Source organism: Myiozetetes cayanensis, unplaced genomic scaffold, assembly GCF_022539395.1.
Source record: "Myiozetetes cayanensis isolate MyiCay16 unplaced genomic scaffold, myiCay2020 scf2-11, whole genome shotgun sequence".
In the NCBI taxonomy this organism is placed as follows: Eukaryota; Metazoa; Chordata; class Aves; order Passeriformes; family Tyrannidae; genus Myiozetetes; species Myiozetetes cayanensis.
Window position 1 is genome coordinate 16,480,907 of NW_026087411.1, and position 16,309 is coordinate 16,497,215.

A 16,309-nucleotide genomic window follows, 5' to 3' on the forward strand; every position below is an offset into this window, starting at 1 on the left:
ACAATCACCAGTTTGATCAACCACTGACCATCTTCCTGCTTTTGTAACACATAATTTTAAAATGTAGATACCATCCATTTCTTGACACTGATGAACAGATTTGGTAACACTGTTCAGACATTTAAATCAGGAATGTTTACACTTATTGCCTAAACACTGCCCCAATAACAGCAGACCATTTTAGAATCTAGTGATAATTTTATTAAAAAACCCCAAACCTTTATAACTCATTAAGATTGGTTCTGTACTTGGCACTGGGACCAATGGTTTGCCAAACAACAACAGCAGAGAAGTACAGCTTCAGGATGTTGAGGACATTTAAACAGCTTGCTCAACATTCTTGTATAAAATAAAATAAATTGAGCAAAATGTCCTTAGCATTCAGAAAGCTCTATTGATCTGCCATGGTAAGTTTGCTTTATTACCAGTATTGAAAATAAGTCATGAACATAGAAGCAGCAAGAGAAAAAGTTGGACTGTTCACAACTATTTTCCCCCCTGGTCTTTCCCTCCCTTCCAAGTTCTCTGTGGATACAGAGACCAAAATGTACACTGTGTGAGGACGTAAATCACATCATACATTTAAAATTAGTTTTAATTTATGTACAGGAGTTACCATTCATGAATGTTACACAGTGCCTGCAATTACACTCCTTATAAGGTAAGTCTTCACTGTTCTCTATTCGATCTTCTGACAGAGAAACAGAAAGGAGAGGTGGAATCAAGGGGTAAGGAGTAATAGAGGTCATTAAAAAGTTTGGGAATTCAAGTACTAAACCTCAGAGAGTCTTCCAGAAATAAATGGTGGCAACATGTATATATTGCAATTTTATTTCATTCGCTCAAACAAAACGTTAGCATGTAAGAAATTTAAAATGACACAATATGATAAAAATAGCAGAGAATGAACTGAGAAACTAAAAAGAAGGTAAACCTAAATGCATGAAAAGTCAACATTCATTAGTGATCAGCTTCAGTCTTTGATTGACACTTGATGCTTGATAACTTTAAAACAACGAACTGGAAATCATTATGAACTATCTGAAGAGATTTCAGCACCAGCACTAAGATTTTTACATTCAGTTGGTTTGCGGTTGACTTGGTAGCCACTTGTCTGTAGTGCAGGTTTATCACAGGTCAGATCACAGTGTTGAGGAAAGCAACGCCCTCCTGGCATTAGAAAGGATCCCTTAAACTGCCCTCAGCTTAAGACATCTGTTGTACAAAAGCACAGAACCACCACAATATGGTTTTTAAAGAACTTAGTCACCAGTAAGCAAAATCATCTTAGCTTCTGCAGTTCATTTTCAATACTGAAATCTCTGGAAACGGTGCAACTGTCAGTAGGTCAGGAAATGTCTACAGCAATCTTTAATTCAATCCGATTTTCTGGAAAGAACCAATTCTGCAGTTTGGGATTACAGAAAGTAGGTTTGTAGAAGCAGCACAAAAGACAACATCTGTTCCTTTTTCTTTTAAACAGAAATCATGTTAATTGTAGACCAAGGCACAAAACGTTTAGTGCATAAGCCAGTTCCTTGCACAATCTAGTAGTTCAGCCTTTAATTTTGGACCACTTGTACCCATTCACTATTCCACTATGCTACTCCTGAACTCTCCTAGAAACAAATCAAACGTGATTTCTGACAAGGGTAAACATCCTTAATGCTCAAAAAGTCCATGTAAAACAAAAAGTTACATCAACAAAGATGAAAATGCTTCCTCTTGTTTTGAGAAAAACAGTACTTGACAAGCTTGCTATGGATTTTTTTTTTCAATGCCTCCAATAAATGCATGCAGAAAAATGTTGTTGCTTCTTTTTATTAAAGAAAAAAATAAAATAAATGGAGTTAGGTAATATTTCCACTGTTGTCATCTCTTAGAATTTCAACCTCTAGAAATAGGCAGTGTTTGAATGGGTGAAAATTTTCCTGCTGAAGCCTTTCTGAAGCTGTTAAGTGCTGTTTTGCCTTGGTGTTCAGCACTCAAGACAGTATGTTATGGAAAGCATTTGTCCTATGAATGAAGCTGCATATACTTGTAAGCTGAAATGCTAATATCTCCAAAAGTTGTGAGTAAACTTTTCTTTTTGACCAGCACAGATCCCAAAGCAAACATGGCACTGTTACAGCTTGGAAAAATTGACAGTGCAAAGGAAAAGGAAAGATTTTGATCCATGTTCTTTGTCCAAAGCACTACAGATCCAATTGAAAGAATTTCTATTCCACTGAATTGTACCACATTAAAAAAAAATACATAAAAAATTAAAAACATAAGATCTGAAAACCCCGAGAAACAGAAAGGTATCTCCTCCCCTAAAAATGATTCTCAAATTGTTGAAGAAAACCAATGGCATTGCTATTTTTCTGGGTTTGGGTTGTGTGGAGTTTGGGTTTTGTTGTGGGGGGTTTTGTTGGTTTTGATTTTTTTTTTTGAAAGGAGGACAGAGGATAAATTAGGAAGAGAGGGGGACGTTTACTGTGACCTGATGCTCTGTCGTTCCAAGGTAACTGCTGTTCTGTTCACTAAACAACCAAAAAAGGAGTCTCAGAAAAGAGTGAAGCAGAAGGTCATGGTATAAAGGTGAAGGACAACGCACTTACACAGGGGCATCCTCAGTAATTCAGATGCCTACACGTTTTTTCTCTCACTGAGAAATGAGTTCGGTTCACCTGGGAGTTTCAGAACCATTATGGAAGTACTGCTGAATTTCAAATAGAAAACTGAAAAAAGATACAAAAGGATTAAGTACCTGGTTCCATTAACATGGTTACTGATAAAAGTTATGTTTTCCTCATTATTACACATGCATGTAAGATGAAGAAAAAGTGTAGAAAGTAATAAAAATGTGTCACCTTCCCCCTCCCTCATCCCGCATCTTTCTGGGCATAAATTAAGCCTTACAAATGAAAAGGCTACTCTGTGACATGCAATTTTTCTTTTAATTAAAAAGCTGGCTGTGTTGTGTTACATTACAAAAATGTCCACATGCATAAATCTAAAAAAAGCCCCAAAATCTACTGTAAATCTACAACATACTAATGATTTACATTTGACTGCTGATTCGCATTATGTAGAAGTCTTAGATTTGGTAAAGCATCGTAACAATGTAGGAAGGCATCTACATCTTTAAACTCCAGACTGTATTTGCTTTTTTTTTTTTTTATTTTCCTATAAAATTGCATGAAGGCTAACTAGAGAGGCTTCCTATCATAAAATTCCAAAATCTTGATATGTCATCACCGTCTAGGTCATTCACTTACAAATATTGCCCTTTAAAAGCACGCGTCTCTAATTGTTCCATGTTTTGTGAACCGAACTTCTACACATCTGATCTCTTAAATTATTCATGGAAATATCAGATATGATAGGAAGACAAACCTGAGATACATTTGAAGAACAACAGTATAACTTGCGAACTCCTTCATTAATAAAGAAAACCTCTCTGAAAAGCCTTCCCAAGCTTTTCCCTGTTTTTTTGTCTTAACAACTGTCCTGGTTACAGGGGTTGGGACCAGTTTATCACTATGTGGGTATAACCAAAACTGTGTATTCTACACCCTCTATGTAATTTCTGATGGATTACTAATCATAGATCATCTGCAGCAGCTGCCTATGGCACACCTGACACCTCAGGCTACAAGCTGGGTGTTAAAGAACCCTGCAGGGAGTGTTTCTTTGTCTTTACATTAATGACTCAGCTGTGATTACCCCCCTCCGGGAAGCATTAGCACCTTCACACCCAGCCTGAGGGGGCACCTCTGCTAACGGGCCATACTGGACTGGCATAATAGGCAGCTGCAACGACCTAGACCATCAAAGACTCCAAAAATATCCCATGACTCACAGAGTTAAATCACCCATTGTGAAACTCCCTGCCCTGGGGGAGGTACTGGACATGCCCACCTGAACCTGAGCACATATAATCTTGGGGTTTCGGGACTTCTGGTACCACTCATCAGATGGAGAGGAAGACCAGAACTCCAACAGGACTGCAACTGCGATCATCACCTCAACAGGACTGCGACCATCATCTGGACCAACAGGTTTTCCTTTCCTTTTACTTTGCACCCAGGGGGGCCACAGTGGTGCTCAGCACAGGGGTTAACAAACACTGTTCTGTTCTTGTCCCAGGGTTGCTGGGTTATACACCTGTCTTTGGGGGTTAAAACCAGTTTTCTCGGTATCATTGTACTTATTGTAATCTTCTTAGTAAATTATAAGTCTGACTTGTAATCTCTCGAGTTGGGGTCATTTTCTCCCACCGGTATACCTTTAAACCAGCACAACAAATTCTGAAACATGTGCAATTTTATCTTGACATGAGTAGACTTCAAAGCATTGTGATCTTGTCTGATAGGTGTAGGAATTTCTGCATAATCTTACAGTAACTTTAAGAGTCTCTTCCACCCTGCTGTAAAGGTCAGAAAAAAGCTGCAAACTAGGAGGGGAATAGCATATCACCAGAGTGATGTGTCTGAAGCTTTTCAGAATAGGTTGTTTCTCCCTCCTTCCAAGTGTCTGTCTGTCTGTCTCCGTTTTCTTCTAACAGCTCACAAAACGTAGTCAGTTTTATATCAAGTTAAAGAGTCACATCGGCTTAGTACTAGTCTTTCTATGCAGTATTCGACTTGCTGAGTTCCTGCCTGATAGCTAGAGAGAAAGAGAGAGAAAATTAGCAAATCAAATAGTCAGGTCAAGGCAGAAAGCCAGAATATACAACTGACCCCTTAAAGGAGGCTCACTCTACTCCAACAGTCCTACAATGTGAATAACCAATACATAAGACAGTTTCATGTGGCTTCAGACAATTGCCATTATCAACCAGGCACTACCTTTTTTCTTCATGTAAAGTTAACATCTTGCTTTTCAGTTCCCACATCCAGCAAGCCTATGACCTTACCTAAGGACAATCATTACCACTGGGATTATCAAGCAGCATGTGTGGGCTCACTTAATTTTTTTTCCTTGTTTTAAGAGCAGCCTCAGGGCCCTGTAAGTTTGTACCATACTGTTGTAAAAGGCTGAGGTACAACACAGCACAGTCAAAATATAGGGAAAAGCACTACACTTTCTGTAGCCCAAAAGCAGCCAGCTCTTTCTACAACATCAGCTGATGACATTTGATATTTTATCAGCAGTTGTATGACTTTAATATGACTTTTTTTTTTCCCCCAATACTTTATTTTGGTACATTCCACAAAGGGAAATTAAAAAAAGGAAAAAAAAAAAAGACCACTAAGCTAGTAAATTATATACAGTTTTATTTAATTCCTGACTGGTGAACCTTTAAGATTGTGCTTTCTTGGTGTTTTCCCTCTACTACAGAAGACTACATAAAAATGAAAATTGTGTGAGTTCTTTTCTTTGACTCTTATGTTACAGATCAAAGAGAAGACAAAGCTGGAAGCACCATTCTAGTCTGAATATTACCAGTTTTGAAATGTGTACCTCAGCACCTCTGGATTATTTAAAAATAACCCACCTACCATCACGTGATACTAAGGACAACTGCAAATCACTCAAATACATCACCTCTCCAGACACTCTTAAAAGACACTACTTGGTGTAAATGTTCCACTAAAGCAAAACTCCAGGGAGAGAAAACAAACACATCAATCAGAACAGGTCTGGCGCAAATGGTTTGCTACCAGGCTAAGAACTAAGCTACTTTTACCAATATACAATTCCCAAGGCTAGAAACACTTTGTAAACACATTATAAAGCACCTGTAGGTACTTATTCTAAAACTGAACAGCAACAGAGAGAGCAGTACTTACCATCAATGAGTTCTTCCTTTAATTTTGTTAACTCCTTCCTCATTTCATCTAAAATGTCCTGTGGTGTCACAACAAAAATAACAGATTAGTTTTGCCACTTGTAATTTTCTGCAGAGAGAAATCGAAAATTCTTCCAATCCAATTCTTCCAAACAACCCTCGACCCTTCTGAAACACGTAAGCCACCCTTCAGCTTCCAATTTAATCCTCAAAATCTAAGGCATCCATAAAACATCTTTACTGCAGGTACAATACAGAAAAAAGCCTTCCATAGAAGTCCTATAAATTGATTTCCACAGAACTTATGAGAAGTGACATTTTGAAGTTAGAATAGTGTACTAGTGTAACTGCTACACACAAAAACAAAACCTTGACACATTCCTTCAAACTAAGAAAGCTTCGTTACAGGTGAAATGTCATGTGGAATGCCAAAAAAAGGAGCTAATTAAGCATCACAAGCCAAGGAAATATTCAAAGAAAAAAAATAAAAGGGGGAGATCAAGTTATCAAGGTCTCAGTTGCCAAGTGGAATGTGAGGGAACAAAGGCAACAGGGCGAAGGTGCCACCTCCTGCTTGCTGTTTTCTCTATCCTTTCCTCTAAGTGATGTTAACTGATGATTTGATAACGTGTCTACAAGCAGAGTGGGGGATAGTTTCTGTTTCTGCAAAAGAGACTGTCATCTCCTCCCCAAATCCGTAGTGAGCACAAAACTCATCCAGGAGATTCCAGCTGTTTCTTTTGCAGTGGTGGGGTCGGCACGCTGTTCACAGCTGTGCTGTTCACAACTGAGCATGCAATTACTGTCATGTGCCCTACACTTGTTGGGTCCCTTATGAGCTGTACCAACACAGGCATGGACACGCTTTTCCTGCCTGAAGGCATTCCTGGTGTAAGATCATGCACCAAAGCTGCAGAGGAGGTAGGTCTCCCAGTTCACCAAGTCTTACACAAGACTCTTGGGCAAACAGCAAGAAGCCTTGGAGTGGGAGTGTGGCCACCAGTTTCTGGCAAGGGCAAGTAAGAGCCTGACATGTGTCCAGTAGAAAGAGTTTGAGATGATTTTGCCTCCAGAGAAAATAATCTTAACAGAGGCAATGGGAATGAGTGCACTGGAAAACATGGAAGAGCTGTGCTTTACAGGAATATGGGATCCTTCCTCATTTTCTGTGCCTTCAACTTGAAAGAACCACAGAAAAGAAATAAAGGCAGACCAGGAAAAAAGAGGAAGGAAAAAAAAAAGCAGCCAGACTGCTATCAGCAGCAGCATTTTATGGAAGCCGTAGCAAGAGTCCCAAAGATCCTCTTGAGATGACAAAACTAGATTCTAGAACAAACCCCCCCACACTCCAGGACCACCCATCAGGCCAGAATCCATTATAGAACTACTTGCTGGGTCAGGACTCAATCCAGAAGCAATGAGAACAGATTGCTGATCCATAACCCAATTTAGAGCCCACCACTAAATGGGAATGGTCTAGAAGCAACTACCAAGTTAAAAGCCACTCTAGAAGAACGAAGCTGGAGCTTGCACCAGAATCTCCCTCCCCACCTGGGCATGAGCCCGTTGATCCTCTTCAGGAAGATCCTTCAACTCAACAATTCACACCCCTCTGAAAACCACTGCCACTGCCATAGCCTTGCAAGCAATTACTAAATCATCAAGTTTGGAACTAGATAACACAATTAAAAATTTATATTGGACAGCTACAAGCCCTTATATATCCAAATTGTTCATTCAAAGCATTATAATACATACCTGTTTCAATCTGTCATAATCTAGACCTTCTGACTGTACTCCATTGGCACTAGGTTGTCCCGTTGGTGTAGATTTTGGTCTGCAGTACAAAAACACATCCATGAGTACAGGATACATAGGACTTCCCCATCAAACTAACATTTTTCTATGGAAAGCATAGTAAAGAATCAGAATGAAAAAAAGTGCTGGGAGTGGGAGGGTGGGAAAATCAAGCAGACCCAAAATACCACACAGAATAGAAAGCAACAACCAAGAACATTTTCCACACTCTGGAAATATTCATTACCATATGAATAAGAGTTATTAGTTCAAAACAAGAACTTTCAATGTAGCAGACAGATTTCACTGTCAGTGGTTTCTGATTTCTTCATAATGGCCATGAAAAGCTGAACGCCTTCAAATGTCAAATACTTTCTCTTTTCAACTGCTTACTCATTCAAAAGAGGCTCTCTCAAGGAAACACTCCCACTGACTAATGACTACATGTGGATGCTGACTGTATGAATGCCATGGAATCACCCTGGCAGATTTTCAACATTTGACAGGACACGGCTGAGCAACCTTATCTGACTCCCTTCCAACTTAAATTATTCCATCAATTGCTTTATAAAGCTACTGAAAGCAAATGCCCTAACAACAGTAAGATAACATGTGAAAAGAAGTTCAGTGTTTTGGACTATGTCACGTTCGATGTTTCCTGATGCAATACTCTCGTAAGACATCAAAGACTTGCTTACCATATCATCTTGCATTTTTTAACACAGATTCCAAAGGAAGTGGGTTTTCTGACTTCTCTTTAATAGAAGGTGTGATTCAGACTCATGGACTTACTACAGCTGTGAGAAGAGACACTCTCTAGATGCTGACAGCAGGAACACTTGAACAGTTCTCCAAAGCAGGGAGGCATGGATGGATGGCATGGGATCAAGTTCATGTCAAGAGGTTTCCCCAATGTTTAGGATTATCACAGTATGCTAACTTTGAGGAAGAGGAGGGTATTAGCAGAGTAAAGTGGGACCTATTTCACTGAACAAAAAAAGTCTGGCCTAAACTCAGTGTGTCACTTCAAAATTCCTACACAGGAGAAATTCATTAAGCACTGCACTTTTCTGGATTTGTTACCCCATGGTGCAGCCTTATTTATTACAATGGAAGCTGGACAGGAACAAAAAAAAAAAGGGGAAAAAACCCCAGCAAAAAAGGCACAGTTCTGTGCTTTATCTTCTCTTGAATATACACCATAAAACTACCGTTTTTCAGAAAAAAAGCAGAATGCATGAAGGACACAAGCAGTGTATCCCGTGTTTTAGTTATCCCATTTATTTGTATATTTTTAATTTAGCTAACCAAAAAAGAAAAAAAATGAGAGTTGTGTTCTCACCCAAAGAAAAAGAATAGCAAACATATATATGCATATATTTCTTAGTTTGTTTTACCAAATCACTACCTTTAGCTTTCATGCATCTTCCTTTACAAGATAACAGTTCATTCACAGAGAAATTGTCCTATTACACGGGCTTTGTTCAATAAGAGCTGAATGAACATCACACCGGACTGTTTTGATGACTTTTACAACCTGACAGGAATATTTTCTGATTTGCTACCTGAAGGAAGAACACTCAAAATGTGACTGCCGACAGAAAAGGGTGCACACACCAAAATGTTGGTTTGATTCTTGCTCTTCACGTGGGATCCCAACACTCAGTTGCTACAGCTGTTAAGACCTAAGTCTACACTGTTTAAACATAAATTCCAAGAGAGAAACTGCTAATATTAGTATTGCATGAAACACCCCAAAATGAAATACACAATCCACCAAGTAAGGCAAAAGATGAATAACTTGATAGTGAAAGAAGTTGAAAAATAGAATTCACCTTGCAACCACCACAAAATCTACTGTGTGTGCTAATGCTATGAAGACAAACCACAATTTAGGATCTTTTACAAAACTCTTTACATATTTACAGTGCTTAGCTCATTATGGAAGAATCCCATGCTCTAAAATATTCATCAAGATGAGATCTTTGGCAATTGCTGTTTCACCAGGTATCTGATATTTGAAGTTTTTTACTTCAGTTTACAGTTTTTTACTTGCAGTTTACATCTCAAACTGTGAACCCTGAGTTACTTCAAGCAGAATAGCATGAGTTTTTCAGATTCTTAATATATAGTTTCTGATCACTTCCAGAGACTACCACTTTATTCCCACACACTATGGTATTACTGCATTTAACAAACATGACTGAAAAAAACCCCAGTATCCTCTTAAATACTGCTCCTGGCAACTGATAACAGGCACCTACTGCCTTAATAGAAAAACTCAAACAAGAATACACTGAAATATCTTTAAAAAATAACTTAAGACTTCAATGTTTTAATGAGATGACTTCAAAGAAAAGCTCTCCACAAAATGACTGCTTCATGGGTTTTTTTATTTCAGTTTCAGAATTAAAAGTCAGTTTTACTCATCATACATGATCTACTGCTGTCAAAAATCTCAACAGGAAAGCTTCTTTATAAAAACTCTACCCCTCAGTCTTAAGAACGTCTTCTGTTTTTGTTTTCTGAAATGCAAGACATTCTTTATATTGAAAGACGGTAACTTGTAAACTAAATAATTTCCATCATCAGGAAAATCTACCTGTCTCTCCCCCGCCAAAATGATGCTATTTTTATCTTCAACTTGCTCAGAAGAAAGATTAACAGCGAATGCAGCTGCCATTAAGGAAAATGTTATCTACTGAAATTTAGTTAATAAATCATTCCAACCATTCGATCCATAGACGGCTAAAGAGCTCTCCCGTGTGGTTTTTCATAGCATTGCCTAACAGGACAGTGAGGCAACCCTGACAGTCCCTAACACACCTTAAATCAAGCATGCAAGGTAAAGATTTTATTCATGCCAACATGCAGAATACACCACCCAAGATAAGTAGCTATAAGGGGAACTTTTCATACAAAAGATTAAGTAATCACCACAGTGAGTGCCTTCATGAAAAACAAAGCTGGAATTTGACTCAGTAATTCTGAGGGGGTCCGACACTTTTACCTCTGGAAAGTTCTCCTAAGAAAGGTTTCAGTGTCAGTACTTTATGAGTACCACAAGAGAGTGAAATTTAGATCTACAGAAAAAAAAATACATGATGTTAACTCTAACTTGTGAGTATGTTCCAAATAGAAACATTATATTTAACAAGGCTTCTATCAAAAATCAGATGTAAGAAACTCACCTGGAAAATTAATTGCTATTCCTGTGCATCTAAACCAACAATTTTGAAAACCTGCTTCTCAAAACACCACAAATGGTTCACTAAATCCTGGCATATTCAATAGGAATCTGCACCTTTGTAGGTGGAGACTGCCAGAAAACCAGTATTTAATATGAATTCATATCTGGTTCTCAAGCCATCTCAATTTGCCTTTGACACCATCTGCTGTTAACAATTTCAAAAATGGGCTCAACTGGACAAACAAAACATGAAGAGGTGGTGAGTGTGGTGATTACCAATCCATGTAGAAAAAGTCCAACCCTGAATTGGTCAAAGTGGTTATTACAAAGTCTCAAATCCCAACAGGATGATACCTGTTTAATGAATCATAGAACCTGTTTTCAGAAGCAAGCAGATTTTTCCATGGAGATTCCCGTCTACAGAGGGGAGAAACACTACCTTAACAAGCTATAATAGGTCTTAATTTTGTTCAGTTCTAACACCTTAAACACCATGGAGTTTCACTAGGTCCAGGAGTTCTATTTGAATGTTTCAGGAAATAAAAGCACAGAGCTTAAGCCATTTCAGTTTGCTACAAAAAAAAAAAAGGCCCGATTTTAAACAGGACACTATCTTATTTTAAAATGCTTAGAACATTCATTCTGAATAACAACAACTTCACTGTCTACCTGTTTGTAAGCTCTGAAGAGAAAATTTTGCTCTCCTGCCAGTTTCTTAAGCACACTTTGCTTAACCTCTGTAGTCAACTCATGTCCCTCTGCAGAGGTTGGAAGCAGGTTCTCAAGTCCTACCAGGCAAACGATATCCCCTTCTGGCAAACACAGCACTACTGTTTCAAACAGCAGCACCCTTTGATTAACTCACTCAAAGAAAGGTTAATTAGCTGCTTGCTGAGACAGACTTAGCAAGCCCAGAGAATTAAGAAAACTGCAAGGATGTTCATTCAAGAGAGACCTCTACTGACACCTTTTCTTTCTCGATCTATGAAACATTCCTCACTGTGGCAGAACAACTTGTCAACACTGACTAGAAAGCTGTACCAGCAGTCTTAAAGTACATAAGCTATGGTACTTTCCAGCAGGTTATGACAGCGCTGGAAAATAATACTGATGTTCAATAAACATGGAGTTCTTATTTTAGAAGTACTTTTAGAGTATACACTGACGAAGGCCCATATCAAGTTGAATTCTACCAACATTTTCCACTGCAGGAGTGAAGAAAAAAGCTTGATGGAGAGAATGTCTCAATGCATCCCAAGAGAAATCTCAAATATCCTCTGTAGTCCTGTAATCCTCTAGGTCAGAAAACATTTTTAAAAAGACCTCAGCAACTCTGAGTTTCACCAGTCGAAAGAAGATCAGTGAAATTAGATGCATAAAACAGTTTACAAGAACCTACTGTTGTAGGGGCAGATAGAAACAAGACTTGAGAACATCCCAGACTCCCCAAGAGTCTGATATGGAGAGTTGCTCTACTTATTAATGCCTTCACTTTCTTCAACTGCTTCTCTATAGGGTATCTACAGCCAAAGGGAGAGGTCAGCAACTGTTTTAAACAATATGAAATCTAAAATGCTCTTTAGGATTCCCGACACAAATTATTTCTGCGACAAGTTCCCCCTCAATGCCACACCTTGAAGCAGAACGAGCTCAGTACAAGAGACCTTGGTCAAAGCAAGTAAGACCTACTGGGGGGTGAGGGGAAAGAAGGCAGGGGACAGTCGAGGCTAAAGGCAATGCAGCATTTTGTTACACTGACAGCGTAGCAGAAAGGACATCGCCACCAATGTGACCTGTTTTGGGACAAAAAACAAAGCAAGCAACCAGAACCAAGGCTGCAGACACCTTGAGCTCATGGGATTTAGTTACTTCTGAAGGACAGACAAGGATATTGATACAGGCTGAGAATATTTAGTGTTGCATTTTAAAACTGAACTGGCAACCTCAACTACAAGTGAAGCCACTTAGAGCACAGTTGGTTTTAATACTCTAATCACCAAATCTTGTATAGCTATTTCCAACAGACCAGACTTTTAAGGAGAATTCAAGTAATTTCAAATACAGCATTCTCAAGTTTAACATATTATTTTGTTTTCTTTCAAGAAATTCAGGTAATTCTGTCAGATTATCACTGTTCAGAATCCTTTAACCTCTGTACGCACAACATACAGGAATTCTAAATGAACCCCGAACCTTCTGCTTAACGTAAATGGCAATTTACAAAAACACCTAAAGCAACCATTTCACTTACTGAAATGCCTACTGAAACACCCACTACCTACAGAAGTTCCAGCTGACAAGTTACCAAACACTGGTTAATGCAGTGAAGGATGTATGTATTTCTACAGTTCTTTAGGACAGACTTCCTTAGACTGGTATGAGACTGCTACTGAAAACTGTCACAGAATCAAATCTTACCAGGATAGCTTAAATATCTAGATAACCATTTTAGGACTAGCACAGTAATAGAAAGGAGAACACCTATTCACTAGATTTACTACTGAATGTGTGAATTGCAGCACTGAATTTGGGTTTCCCTTGCAGGAAATTTCAGACTTCAAAGAAATAGAAAAAATTAAACATTGCTATAGGCACATATATACCTTAATAATTCAAGTTCTATACTAGCAATTGTTTAAAGAATGTTCTTGAGTTTTACTTCTGATTTTACTGTCAAAGATTTCACTTACTAGCTTTCTCCAAAAGTGATTCTGGATTCCTACTTAGAAGTGCCAAAAGCAGTTTCACAGCAGTAACTTTAAACCTATACATTTTACTTTTAACACTATTAAGGTAAGCTTTGCTATTTTAGTCCACTCTCTTTAGCAGCATGTACAACAGCAAACATAAGGAAAGATAGCTGAGAGGAGTACCTGGAGATAACAGGTGACTTGCTTCCATTCACTGTATTTGTCCTTTCCCAAGGCTTTCTTGTTAGTTCTGGAAAACATAGTGAGGAGATTAAAAACTGTCTTTTTCCATTCTTTATGTAATTTACATGAGGAAACTTCAGGTATCTGGCAAGTTAAGCCAGCAGGTTTGTTTTTTGCTGTTGTTCCTACACTGCATTAGTTCTTTCATATTAAGCTGCCTCCTGTTGTATTCATCTTGTTTTTAGTCATACTACCATTTATGTTGTGAGAGCATCTTGTGTCCTAGTGACTCTCACTTGTGTCCTAGTAAATGCCATTTGATTCTTAATCCAACTGGGAAAAGGTCTGCCTATACTTTATGTATCTGATTGCTTTCAGTTGTGAAACATGGAATTCTGGAAACATAACAAGTCAGTTTCAAAGACTTAAGGAAGAGGTTTTAAAGGAGTTTTCCTGAGCTGTTAAAGAATGATATAAAATTAATTCAGTGCCAATTTCAATTTAGTTACAGAAGGTATGATACAACCTCACACAACTAGAATAATCTTTCAGCAACGATATGCTTATTTTCCGAAGTCTTGTTCCCAAAAGGATACTTCTACAGTTGCAATATATCACTTTCCCCTTTCAAATTAATAGACTTAAAAACTAAAGGAACATTTCCCTGGGATCCAGAAGAGATTGATGTTTACTTATCTCCCGTGATACCAGACATTACTGTGCATCTCTTCTCCTGTCTGGGCAGCTTTTACTCTGTGGGTAAGCACTCTATTAATAAACTCTATGCTGAGGCCTTTTAGGACTAGTCTAAAAGCATGAGTCCATCTTGTAGCAAAGTTTTAAAAGCCCAATTTATCTTTATGTGTGTTCACGCTTCATTTTCCAATATGAAGCCTACTTTCAGTTCTGCTTAGAATCCTCTCCAGTAAACTTTGACTGCTATCTTGAGTTTATTACAGTGATCTGAAGTCACATGGGAAAGTCAGTTTTCTTGTGCAGATTTGTGTGTCAACAGCAGACAGAAACCACAGCTGAAAGAAGGCAAACATTTCAGTTACTCTTTATTTTGTATTCTTGCATGGTAAACAGGAATAGTTTTTTTCCTTCAGTGGTCTTGCCTAAGCCCTTCCTCAGAACATACCTATCACCACAAATACTTCATTCTTCATGGATCAGGTTTTCATTCCTTACAATCTGCATGAATTAAAACAGTCTTTCTGTAGTGTGAAATACTTGCTATCATTACATAGTTCGATGTGTTACTGATCAGTCCATATTTCAGATTTGGAGTTTGTTCCCTTTCTTTCATATTGCTCAGCTCTGCTAAGCTGGGCAAGCAGAGAGGCAAACACGCCCTTTCAGAGTCTCACATTGCCCAGAAAGTTCTCTGGGATGCAGCTAGATACTGAGAAGAGTTGCAGAAGTCTGCTAGCGTAGTCTGTGACCCAGCCAAATAAAGGTTGCCAGTGCTAGTAATAACTCTGCAGCTTATTTTTATACACCAGTCCACAGGACTTGTCCTGCCACAGGAGTTATTTTAGTGGGATTTTAGATATATCTGAAAAACTGAGTAACTTCTGCCATGGTTGGAGCTTGGTCATGGGGATGCTAAGCATTCCTCATAAAACATTTTAAAGACACATTCCAGTGACAAGGCACAGCATTACCAGAGCATCTCACATCAAGAAACAAAGTGAAATTTCTCCATCAGAAGGAAATGGTTAAATTCCAAATGCATCTGACATTAACAAGTTTGATGAGGCTTGTTATCATCACAACCAATTAAAGGAACCACTTCTACTGGCTTTCATTTCCCTCTTTTGGACCTATATTAATTTCCCTAAGGCTAAATTCATCCCTGTGTTTAAGAGAATGAAGTAAACTTCTAAGGCGAGGGAAAAAAAAAGGGAGTGGGGTATAAAAACTTGATTTGTATTATGTCATTTATTGCCTTGCATTCTAACTTCTTTAGACTAGTGGCTGTATCTCAATATTAAGTTTTTCAGTTATTTTCATCTGGACACACTTAGCTCCTAGCACTCCTCAGCAGAGGAATCAGGGATAAAGAATTTCAACTCCATACACCTATATTCTTTATTCACTTATATTCTTTTAATCAGTCATCTTCTGAACCAGGACCCCTTCTACAGCAAAATTCAAGGCTGTAATTATGGAGAAGAGGCAGGTTCCAATATTCAGCAGAGCTGCTGAGATTTGTCATTAGATTTTAGCATTATAGAGCCCCAGGGTTCATAACCTGTGCTACTTACCAGGTGTGCTTGTTGAAGAAACTTTAGAAGTTGAAGACTCTGATTCTTCCTGATTAAAATGGAGGAGAGGAAGAGAAAGGAAGGAGGAGTGTTAGATTCACAAGAGTCAATCTCAACTGTTTAAATATTTATTTCACTTTTCATATAGATTTAAAATGGTTCTTCTCAACTGCATGTAGAAAATGTGCAAGCACTAGGCACTTTACAAACTAGTGGTTGTGTGGGTTTCAATATTTAATAAAGTATAAATCAGCTTTTGTACACCATTTGAATCTCTCTCAATCTTTTTATTGAGTAATGAGAAGTAGACAAAATTTCTCAACTCACAGTTTTATCTTCTTTCTGCTCTGGTTCTGTTGATCCCTTTTCAGCAATTCTTCTCCTATAAGCAGAGACAAAA

The 16,309-nt window shown here is 38.2% G+C and overlaps 1 protein-coding gene across 7 annotated transcripts in view; it reads right to left on the bottom strand.

The window, feature by feature from the left end:
* Nucleotides 1-400: 400 nt before the first annotated feature.
* ENAH (ENAH actin regulator) overlaps nt 401-16,309 on the bottom strand; it is a 91,893-nt gene continuing 75,984 nt past the window's right edge. For all 7 annotated transcript variants that reach the window (XM_050314822.1, XM_050314823.1, XM_050314828.1 and 4 more), the window contains 6 exons: nt 16,237-16,291; nt 15,910-15,958; nt 13,640-13,706; nt 7,538-7,616; nt 5,781-5,838; nt 401-4,653 (listed from right to left, as the gene is read on the bottom strand). In XM_050314822.1, coding sequence (XP_050170779.1) covers nt 4,616-4,653; nt 5,781-5,838; nt 7,538-7,616; nt 13,640-13,706; nt 15,910-15,958; nt 16,237-16,291 — 346 coding nt within the window. In that variant the 3' untranslated portion in view covers nt 401-4,615. The remainder of the gene's footprint in view (nt 4,654-5,780; nt 5,839-7,537; nt 7,617-13,639; nt 13,707-15,909; nt 15,959-16,236; nt 16,292-16,309) is intronic.